General features: G+C 39.7%; 1 protein-coding gene across 2 annotated transcripts in view; it reads left to right on the forward strand.

Moving 5' to 3' along the window:
- LOC132815071 (1-phosphatidylinositol 4,5-bisphosphate phosphodiesterase gamma-1-like) overlaps nt 1-12,192 on the forward strand; it is a 203,018-nt gene that overhangs the window by 104,892 nt on the left and 85,934 nt on the right. For both annotated transcript variants that reach the window (XM_060823772.1, XM_060823773.1), the window contains exon 5: nt 10,005-10,089. In XM_060823772.1, the coding sequence (XP_060679755.1) occupies nt 10,005-10,089 (85 nt within the window). The remainder of the gene's footprint in view (nt 1-10,004; nt 10,090-12,192) is intronic.

Consider the following 12,192-nt stretch of genomic DNA (forward strand, 5'->3'; position numbering starts at 1 on the left):
GCCGGAGATATTTAAGTTTTTTTGCTTTTTTACTGATTTTTTTATTCCAACGTATCTGTTGTTTTGTGTGTTTAATTTGCAAAGGACTGCAAAGACTGGAAAAAGGGTTCAAGCTGAATAGCTCTTCTGCAGCTGATACAGATAAAATGGGCCAAATGGCCTTCTCCACTTTCATAAATGTTCTAATTGTTGATGCAGTGGATTTTGGCGAAGAGGTTTGAGATAGGAATGAGTTGTGAACATTGCATCCGAGTTCAATCCTTCTGTCTTCTTTCAAAATAAGTTACTCAGCTAGGAATCCCTATTTTTTAAAAATCAATTTGCTGCACCTCCCTGACCATCAGCTGAGGAAATAGTGACTGGATTCTATGTATTACTATGTCCCAGCTTCTGTGATACATGCTATATGTGTAGGAGTATGTGGGTATGGCTTCATACAGAATTCCAACATTCAGTTTGAGTCAGTGGATATTACTCAGGAGAGGGCACACTGGCTTATCTCTCTCACACATGCACAGACACATACATATGCACACATACGAAGCACGCACACACATATTTCTGAATGTTTCAACAGAAATAGATGCTTCCTGTCATGTCTCACCAGCTGTCAAAATGGAGACATCCACCTGTACTAAAACAGAAAAGTTGGGAGCATTCAGTTTCAAGTTTAACAGGAAGTAGAAGATGTTGCAAACGCAGCTGATCTCACAAGGTCAGACTGCGGGTCATTTCCACTGCTCTGCATTCTAGGAGGATACCACAAATTTGGATATCTAGTTACCAGCATCAATTCTTGAAAGGGTCTTAATGGAACCCTTCACAGCAGCAATGGCTGTCCCTTGTGACCAGAGAGAGCTCTCCTTCAAAGAGTTGTATCATCACTTACAAATTTCCATTCAGAGAATCACTTGTGACCAGAAAACAGAGCATTGGGTTCAAATGAAGTTGCCTTTTATCAGTGAACCCATTACCATCAACAGGAAGCTGAGCAACAGGTTGCTCTGTGTTTTAATGATCACTTTGAAACAAGGCATTTACCGTCAATATCTTCTAATTGGATAAGGCGAATCGGGATGTGCATCCGATCACAATCTCTTGACTTCCTCAGCTTCTGTTCTATCAGGGTTCTGAGAAAGGACCACTGGGCTCGAAACATTAACTCTAATTTCTCTCCACAGCTGCTACCAGACCTGCTGAGTTTCTCCAGCAATTTCTATTTTTGTCTCTTTCTTTCAACTTGGTTTGTGTCCTTGTGCTATGAGCCTTGCTTTCTCACAATGGTTTCTCCACTCGACCAATTTCAGCTTACCGTTGGTATTCCTTAACAATGACCTCTCTTCTGGACAATAACTCAATTATAATAACATCCCATACCACTATCCCTGCCAATATGCTAAAGATACTCAACAACTAATCAACCACCCCTTGCTCATTCTGTAAACAAACACTATATTATCAAATTGAAGTATTAAGAAAGTTCCAAAATATAATTTGAATAAAATTAATTCAGTTCACCTTTGCTAGTTTAGCATCATGAACTATCAAGAGGTATTTCTCCTCTCCTAATTTAAGCATTTATTTTGTAATGGGATCACCGAGAGGATCCATGGTGAATTCTTCATAGAAGCTAACAAAGTATCTATGTCCATTTAACTGTGTATCACGCATACACTTCTGGAATTCTGCTGTGCACACCACATTCAGGCCGAAATGGCACATACATTACACCCCAGGTGTCACACTCCAACTATTGTGATTCAGATTTTACACTTTGCTACACAAGGATAAACAATCCAAACAAACTACAGTCTGTCCTCTGAGACGAGAATAAAAGGATCACGATACTATTCAACAAAGAATGGGACAATCTCCCTTGTGTCCTAATCATCAGTTGTTCCAGCACCAACCCTCCTACCTTTTCTGCTTGCTGCTTTCTGTCTTTTCATTTCTTACTGTTTCCCTTACCTCCCCCCCTCCCTTTTTTCCATGCCTTAATGTCCTTCATTGCCTTACTGCAAAGTTTCAGGAGAAAGTGAGGACTGCAGATGCTGGAGATCAGAGCTGAAAATGTGTTGCTGGAAAAGCGCAGCAGGTCAGGCAGCATCCAAAGAGCAGGAGAATCAACGTTTCGGGCATGAGCCCTTCTTCAGAAAGGCAGAGGAGATGACCTGGGGGGTGCAGTGAGAGAGGGACTCACTGAAATCCTTGTAGAGGGAGGAAGAGAGCTTCTTCAAGGAAGGCATCCTTGCAAGAGGATTCGCAGTAGGTTAAAATCTTCGAGGAGAAAGTAAGGCCTGCAGATGCTGGAGATCAGGTTCAAGCCTTGAATATAAAAGTAAAGACTGACAATCCAGTACTCAGAGAGCACTACACTGTCAGAGGCTTTAACTTTCTGATGAGATGTTAAACAGAGGCTTCATCTGTCTGTTGTTGTGGCTGTAACAGATCCCAGGGCACTGTTTCAGAGAACAGTAGGGGTGTTATGTCTGTGTTTGGCCAATAATCATCCTTCTATCAATATCACAAACAAAACAAACAAACAAAACAGATTACCTGGCCATTGTCATGTTGCTGTTTGTGAGAGTTTGCTGAGTAAAGATTGGCTGCCATGTTTGCACATTACAAAAGTGACAGAACATTTTTAATGGCAAGATCCATTGGTTTGGATTCCTGTCTTTAACAATCAGTATTAAAAGCAGTCATTGTCCCAAGATAAATATTTTGCAAAGTGGAGAGAAGTATACCTACTCGCCCAGCAATATTCTACCACAGGAAAATAGGGCAGGAGCAATCATACCCCATCATGGAGAAGTGTCAGTTTCCCTGTCTTTGCTGCTTTCTGCTCTACCACTAAAAATACTGAATTTATTTCAATACTGAAGCACAATGATGTATGAGCAGAGCAATGTTGAGAGTAGTGACTTGTGGCAATGGGTATTTGTGCTTATTGCTTGGGACAGTAGTGACTACAGTTGAGAAAGAAAAAGTGACAACGACGTGCAGCTGAAAGACTGTGGGTGTCCCAAAGTCATAGATTCAGTGAGTATACAGCACAGAATGAGGCCCTTTGGCCTGTTGGCATCTGTTGTGCTAGTCATCAAGCACCCATGCATTCTAGTTCCATTTTCCAGCACTTGGTGCATAGCCTTGTACACGATGGTGCTTCAAGTGATCATCCAAATAATTCTAAATGATATGATGGTTCATGCTTCCACCAGCCTCTCAGAGGATGAGTTCCAGATAGCTCTGAGTAAAAATATTTTTCCTTAAATCTACTCTAAATCTCCTACTCTTTAAACTAAATCTATTGCACCTGGTTATTTAACTCTCAATTAAGGGAAGAAAAAATATTCTTATCCACCCTATCTATGACCCTTATAATTTTGTTCATCTCAATCGGTACCTGCCTTAGCCTTCACTGTGTGTTTGCCCTGTTGCGTCAGAACTTGTACAAGTATCACCATTCCCAGAAAATGACCCAGTGATCTAGGAACCTAAAGCCTTCCTTCCTTCAACCAACTTTTCAGTCACGTATTAATCTGTTGTATCCACTTGTTGCTGTATTCACTAGTGCATGGCACTGGCAGTACTCCACAAGTTACAACCCTCCAGATCATGTTTTTCACACTCCCTAAATGCTTGCTGCAGAGACTCATCCTTCTTTCTAGCCAAGTCATTGGTACCAATGCGAATTATGACCTCTGACTGTTTGCCCTTTCCTTTCAGAATGCCTTGCAGCTGCTCAATGACATCCTGCCCATTATCCCCAGGGAGGCAACACAACATCTTGGAGTAACATCTGCAGGCACAAAAGCCTGTCTGAACCTTGTACTATTGAGTCCTTGCTTTTGGATGGCTGATTAATCCACTGATTACTATGTACTGCATTGCCAAGCTTTGTGAACGCCCCAAGCTTTAACATTACATGGCTTATGCCCAAGTCAAAACATTGCTATATAAGAAAAGTAATTGTCCTAATAATGACTCTTGTGGTTCCCTATTGTATATCTCACTCCAGTCTGTAAAATCTCCATTGACTAATGTTCACTATCTCCTTCCCACAACAATTATGCACACAAGTTACCACTATACCTTTCATATCATTTATTTCTTTTTCTGAGTATGTCTGTTAAAAGTTAACTTATCAAATACCTTTTGGAAGTCCATATATAAAACATCTACCACACTATATTTATGAATTCCAAAGAAACTTAGCAGGCAAGATTCATACAAGTTACCTCAATCAGCAATGAAATAAGTAACTAGTCATGCAATTTTGTTGAGGGTAAATATTAGTCAGGTCTCCCTGCATTCCTTTGAATAGTATAATAGCATTTTTAGTATCCTCCCAGCTGGTAGATTTAGTTTAAAATTGCATCCACATGACAACACCCTAAGATTTATGCACTCTCTCAGTACAGCATTGAAGTCTCAGCCTTGTTTATATTTGGAAGTTGTTGGGAAGGTTGCAAGTACTGATGCTGGAGAGATGGGGACAGGTTGTTCAGGGTGGAGGTGGGAAGAATAAACACCAAGACAGACAAGAGTCTCAGATAAACAGAAAGATAACAATGGGGGTAGGGAGGGTGTCCAATGTTTAATCAATAGCACAAAACATCTTAAAATGAGTCTATTACTATACCTTTAATTATTTCTTTTCTCTCTCAGCTCACCTGGCTGTGAAATTTGAAATGTATTGGGAACAAAAGAAAAGCAATTGTTTTCAATGAACACAGGGATATCTCAACATAAGTACTGATAGTGAAAACTCTCTATTAAAAGTTGGGTTTTTGGCACAATTTTGACTTTGTCCAATGGCAGAAAATGGATGTAATTGAACTGGCAGCCATTGTTTTGTTGGAAATCAAACAGGATTTTCTCCACTCTGAATTGCCTATCGTCCATTTGAAACTATCATCATGATTCAAAATGACCCCCATAACTTAAAATTTTCTATAAACCATGAGGACTAGAGAAACATTCAGAGTTAAGAGTGAAACTTATAATGAAAAGCAAAGAGAGTGATTTGAAATCCTTTATGGGGCTATATTATACTTGAGAGTAAAATACTTCTAAGTACCTTACATTCTTGAATCAAAACAAAATGAGAGAAAGAAACACATATGTGTTATATGTATGAATTCATATCATGGCAGGTGAAGCATTTGAACTCCACAAACAAAGAAGAATCAAATGATGACCATAAAGCCATTCTCGATTGTCAGAAAAAAAATCTGGTTTACTAATGGTCCTTTAGATATCCTTAACTAGTTTGGCCTACATGTGACTCCAGACCGACAGCAATCTCTTGATTCTTTACTGCCCTTTGGTTAAGATTAGGGATGAGCAATAAATGCTGGCCAGGCCAGTGACACCCACATCCCGTGAATGAATTTTTAAAAATTTACCCTTGTTTTCCAGTGAAGAGACCAGAAGATATTTTGGGAATTATCAGCATAATTCACATCTGTAGAAGATTAAGGTAAAAAGGCAGAAGGTTGAAATCTCCCATGTTAGACTCCTGCCAAATGTAAGAGAGTTGGGTGTACTTATATTGTAAAACCTGGCAAATTTAAATTCCGATCACTGTTCGGAACGAGAATACAGTTTGCATTCATGGCTATCCGTCTTGTGAAAGGAAAGCTCTAACCGGCAATGCCCCTTTAATATCAATCGTTCATCATCTGTTTGTCTCAGTTGCTCAATTATGCTGAATCTGTGTTCCACGGGCCTACAGACTGAGCACTGCCGGTCTGGAGTCACATGTAGGCCAGACCAATTAAGCATTTCTTCCTTAAAGGACTATTTGTAAACCAGATATTTTTTCTGACAATCGAGAACAGCTTTATGGTCATCATTTGATAGCTCTTGTCCTTTACTGTGTAACTCTGCTTACTACAGTAAATGCACACCGAAAGACAACAATTATTATTAGAAACAGTCTCCAGTCAGGAGTATCCTGGATATATGCCAAAAGTTTGCCTAACTACTGTGCCGTGTTGATGTTAAGTTCAAATGGCTGATGAAACATTGAGCTGAAAATGTGTTGCTGGAAAAGCGCAGCAGGTCAGGCAGCATCCAAGGAACAGGTAATTCGACGTTTTGGGCATAAGCCCTTCTTCAGGAATGCCCGAAACGTCGAATTTCCTGTTCCTTGGATGCTGCCTGGCCTGCTGCACTTTTCCAGCAACACATTTTCAGCTCTGATCTCCAGCATCTGCAGACCTCACTTTCTCCTTGATGAAACTTTGATGCCAGCAACTCAATACCAGCTTTGATGATACCTTTGAGTTTGCTTTGAGTTTTCCCACTGATTCTGCAAAAACCTTGCCTTAACCTTTTTCTGCTCATTATATAGGAGAAAGTGAGGACAGCAAATGCTGGAGATCAGAGTCGAGAGTGTGGTGCTGGAAAAGCACAGCAGGTCAGGCAGCATCTGAGGAGCAGGAGAATCAATGTTTCGGGCAACATCAATTCTCCTCGGATGCTGCCTGACCTGCTGTGCTTTTCCAGCACCACACTCTTGCCTCTGTTCATTATATAAACCCGTTCCCATGCAAAAGTTGGCATGATGCAAATTTCATGAATCGACATTTGTTTTGAGTGTAGATTTTAAGACAAAACTAAAGGCATGAAAAATCAATACCTTTGTAAATGGGAAAGAACTGAATTTATATTGGACCAGACTTTAATGAGATTGTAACATTGATGATGTAACTTATTGTATGGCTGATATCAGTGAGAGCAAGCAACAATTTAGAATGAGCATGTGAAGAGATAAATTTAAACATCACACTAGAGAGCAGTACTTGATAACTTGTTACGTATAATCTCAAATAATGGAGTTACATACATAGCTGGAGATATTCTGGGTAGGTAGCAGTGTTGGTTTAAAGCACAAGATAACACAGGAGTAAACTAAAGCTCTGTATTTGCTGATACAGGAAGTGGTAGGAGAATGTATGAAGGGATCAAAAAAAAAACAGGGTGGTCAGCAAAGAAAATATATACATTGAAAACAAAGGGAGATCATTGTTGAATGCCATAAACATTTGGAGAGATGGATGGAACATGACCTTGAGTTATATTCGAGGAAGAATGCTAACCACAGAAACTCTAAACAACTTAGAAAACCTGCCTGTTATAGCAGAGCTGGATATCAGACTCAAGGTGGATGAGCTTAGCAAAGCTGTTTACTCAATAGCCACAGACAAAGCTTCACATACTGATGTTATAACACTAGAACTCATCACTTAAGCGAAACCAACATTCCTCCAGCTTCTGTATAAACATTACTGTCACTGCTGAAGAGAGAGGGTAGTATCTTAGGGTATGTTGATGCAAAGATTATGATTCTGTGCAAGAACAAAGGTGACTGTAGTGGTGATTACAAACATTGAGGCACCTCGCTACTGACCATCATGGGTACAGTATTTGCTCAAGACTTTGTCAGGCTGCAGATCCCGTGTGGTTTCCAAACTGGAAATCTTTAACTGACATGGTCTTTACAGTCCAGCAGCTATAAGATAAAAGGAGGCCAACATACATTGTCTTAATTTATTTCACCAAGGTATTCAATCAGGAAATAGCCTATTTAAGCTGCTGGAGAAAACTGTTTGCCATCAAAACTGTTCAATGTGAGTGATACACTTTTTCTGTGACCTAATGAAGGGTTAGTTCAGCTTCAGTGGGCCAGGATCAGAGCAGGGCAAAAGTGAGGACTGCAGATGCTGGAACTCAGAGTCTAGATTAGAATGGTACTGGAAAAGCACAGCAGGTCAGACAGCACCCTTCATCAGGAAGGGCTTTTGCTTGAAACATTGATTTTCCAGCTCCTTGGATGCTGCCTGACCTGCTGTGCTTTTCCAGCACCACTCTAACCCAGGATCAGAACACTTTGAGGTTTGCAGTGGAGTCAAATAGAGTTGTATTCTGGTACTGATATTCTTTGGCATATTCTTCCCTTTGCTGCTGTCATTGGTGCAATTCTGGTCTCCCTGCTATAGAAGGGAGGTTGTGAAACTCAAAAGGGGTTCAGAAAAAAATTACAAGGATATTGCCAGAGTTGGAGGGTTTGAGCTGTAGGAACAGGCTGAATAGGGCTGGAGCTATTTTCACTGGGTTATCATGCAGATATCTGGAATATCTCTGAAGAAGTCTTAGAAAGGTTTATAAAATCATGAGGGGCATGGATAGGGTAAACAGACAAGGTTTTTTCTCTGGGCTGGGGGAGTCCAAAACTAGAGGGCATAGGGTTAAGGTGTGAGGGGAAAGATTTAAAAGGAACCTAAGGGGCAACTTGTCACACAGAGAGTGATGCATGTATTGAATGAGCTGCCAGAGAAAGTGGTGGAGGCTGGTATGATTACAACAGATCAATAAAGGACTCAATAACTCTACCTTCATTCAAGAGTTTGCAGAAGTAGAAGTAGAATAATAGGAGTTGTAGCCTTAGGCATATGAAAGGTGAAGTGCATAAACCAGATTGAGAGTGATAACTAGATGATGTGGTTGATGTTCATTCATTTCTAACCTCTGCCTTTAAAATCTTAAACCATTCATTCATTCCAAATGTGTGCTATTCGTTTAGTCCCCACTCACCTTTTTCTCCCATTGCATCCTCAAGCCATTAACCCTTTTCTGTCATCAGGTTCTCACCCATTCATACCCTTTATCTTTCTCTCCTGCCTTCCTACTCCCTTTGACTCATTTCAGAGATTCAACCTCCAATGGCTTCTCAAGTCTTTCTTCCCAATTCCAGACCACTGTCGCTGGTGTTCCCCCCTTAGTTGACCCCTTTAATTTCTCAACCATATACTGCCATTTGGTGAAAATAGCACCATTTTAACATCGGACCAAATGGAACATACCCACAAATAACTCTCAACTCATGCACTTCTGTTTCAGTGCTTGACTGCTTGTCTAATATCCAGTACCAGAGGTGCTGAATTTTGTTTTGACTAAATACTGATATGCTCCTCAAACCTCTTGTCAGTGCTGTCTGCCACTAACTCTGTTCCTTAGGCACTGACTCAAGTCTCTCTCTCGCTCTCTCTCTCTCTCTCGCTCTCTGAGACTGAACCAGACTGCTTGCAGCCTTGGTACTGTGATTGATACTGAAGTAAGCTTCTGATTGCATATTTGCACCATCACTAAAGTGACATACAGAAGAACACTACATTCTATTCTAATTAACTCATCTGCTGCTGAAAAACCTGCTAATCCAATGTATTTCAAGCTATCTTTCTAATTTCTACCCTCTATAAGCCTGAGGTCATCCAAACGTCTACCTCCTGTACCCTAAATTGCACTGAGTCCTGTTCATCTATCATTCCTGTTCTTTTTGACATCCATGTTGCCCAGTTCACCAACACCTTGATTTGAAAACTTGCATCCTCAATTCAAAATCTTTCCGTTCTCTCAGCCCTCTTTCTCTCTGTAATTTCCACCAGCCCTACAACCTGTGTGCTACCCTGCAATTCTGTTCTTTTCCACCTCCCTGATTTGAACTAGCTTATCATTGATGGCTGGGTCTTCAGTGCTTAAGGCCTTTAAAGTACCCTCAAATTTTACTCTGCTTTAATATCTCTTTATGTGGCTTGTGGTCAAATGTTTAATTTCACCTGTAGAGAGCCTTGGGGTGTTTCGCTGTGCTAAAGGTGCATTTAAATACACAATTAAAAAGCATCAACACCAGGTTATAGTCCAACAGGTTTATTTGGAAGCACTAGCTTTTGGAGCACTGCTCCTTCATCAGGTAGTTGTGGAGTATAAGATTATAAGGCAAAAGTTATAGCAAAAGTTTACAGTGTGATGCAACTGAAATTTTATCCCATTTAAGTACACATTAATGTTGTTTTAAACTCAGACATCCATTCACCTTACCCTTCTGTCTTTCACTTATTTATACCTTCCCCTTACCTTCACTGGCTGCTACCTATTTATGTGGTGCTATTGTGTTGTGTGCTTATTAAATATGTGTACTGATGTTTCTTTTTCAGTATCACAGTGAAGGATCTAAAGGTCATGCTTCCTCAAGTTAACTACAGAGTCCCAAATATGAGATTCTTACGGGACAGGCTGTTGGTAAGTTGAAAGATTTTCTTGAGTTCTATTTGCAATATTGCGATTTTTCTGAGGAATCCCATGACTGAGAATAGAAGGTTCTCAGAATCACCATCACATTATTCCTTGACTGAGGCTATGCCAGGACTTGCTGCAATGCCCAACATTGATGGATCAGGAAGCTCTCAAGGAAAATCAGACCACCTTTATTTTCCTTAAGTACATTGTCAATAAAACTATGACATTTTCATTCCAACAGCGACCGTGAACTGTGGCCTTAGAACTACGTTGTTTTACAGCACAGAAAGAGGCTCTTTCACCCATTGTACCTGAATTAATTTATCGAAAAGGTGATCCAATTAATGTCAATTCCATGCCCATTATTATTGCCCCTAATTTTCTCCAGTTCATGTGTATATCTCTTAAAGTAGGCTTAACTGAAATTAAAGGAGAAAGTAAGGACTGCAGGTGCTGGAGATCAGAGTCAAAAAGTGTGGCGCTGGAAAAGCACACGCCGGTCAGGCTGCGTCCAAGGAGTATGCAAGTCAGTGTTTAGGGCAAAAGTGTTTCCAGGGCCACACGTTTTTACTTTTTACCTGAAATTAAAGTCAACATTTGCTCAGTCTTGAATTTAGTTTTATTCTGTCGTGTGATCTGAGCATCACTAGCAAGGCCAACATTTGTTGCCCATCTGACTTACTAACAGCAGAACACATTGCTATGGGTCTGGAATCTTGTTCGATTTACTTCCTTAAAAACATTAGCGAACAAAATGGAATTTTCAATTGACAATGATTACATTATTTGACTAGCTTTTAATTATAATTTTCTTTTAAACTGACCTCAAGTATTATATCTGCTTCAAACCTATTTCCCCAGAATATTAGTCCGTGAATCTGGATTACTGAGTCCAATGACATTATCACTGTACCATTACCTCCGTTTTGGCCTATGCCTATCAGATGTTTGATTATGTATGGCCAAACTAACGTTTGAACCCAAACCATGTGTTCAGAGACAAGTCTTAAAGTTGGAACAAGACAGCTCTGGCCTGTTTAGCAAGAGTTATCTTCACAGAATGTAGGAAGCTTCACAACAAAAAAGCGTAATTGAATGTTAGATATTAATGACTTTATGTCAAAGTTCATCTGCTTGGGAGGGGATGTGGGGCAGGCTGGAAAAGATCCCATAAGAATGGTTTAGAAAATGGAATCTGATCTCCTTGGCTATCATTACCTCCTCAAAGTAAACAGATTAATTGGTCATTCGTCCATTTGTTTACAATTTGTGGAGAAATTGCGATGTGCATATTGATTGATGTATTTATGTATGAAAGGTACTTTTGCTTTGGAATGTCCAGTGATCAAGTGTAAATATTTATATAATTCATCCATTCTTTACAGAACTTTTTCTGTGGTAAGATCATAATCAAGTTATTAATATTCTGTAGTATCCTCATGACTGTAAAGGTCATATAGATCTCCTTCAATTATAATCTTTAGCTAATGAAAGCACAGAACATGTTGTGATGTATCACAAGTCCTTTCAGCTGCAAAGTTTTTCATATGGATCCTAATAACTCAGAGATGCATTTTACATTTTCGAAGATGGGAGAAAAAACTGTCAGGTTTGGAATAACCATGATTCCTACAGGGTGTTGACTTAGTGGAACATTAACAGCACAATAATGTAAGGCCTATACTTCCCCAGTGTAGTATTAGAGGAATCAGATTCCTATTGTCCTGGCGATGATGCTACTTCTTGAGATATGTCCTTGGTATCATTGGTTTATTGTAACTCTAGAAGAATGATTACATTAGCTAATTTGACATTAATAGATTTGACTTTGCACTCTCTTCTGTGCTTTTGTAAGCTGATTCCACACTTGCAAACAGTACACCAGTCCTATAACACAACCACATAATTGCAGTGTGCTGTGATAAGTTTTTACCTTAAGTTACCCACATGAAGGGGATAATTCATACGCACCTGTTAGGAGGAAATAAAAAAATGCAAGGCCCACAGCTCTGGTTTTAAACATAACTTGTATTTCTAGGAGCCAAATACAATTGTTAGTAGATTCACTTTTAAAATTTGTACTTTTTTTATTTCTAGGAAGTGAGT

The sequence above is a fragment of the Hemiscyllium ocellatum genome, chromosome 4 (genome assembly GCF_020745735.1).
Source record: "Hemiscyllium ocellatum isolate sHemOce1 chromosome 4, sHemOce1.pat.X.cur, whole genome shotgun sequence".
Lineage (NCBI taxonomy): Eukaryota > Metazoa > Chordata > Chondrichthyes > Orectolobiformes > Hemiscylliidae > Hemiscyllium > Hemiscyllium ocellatum.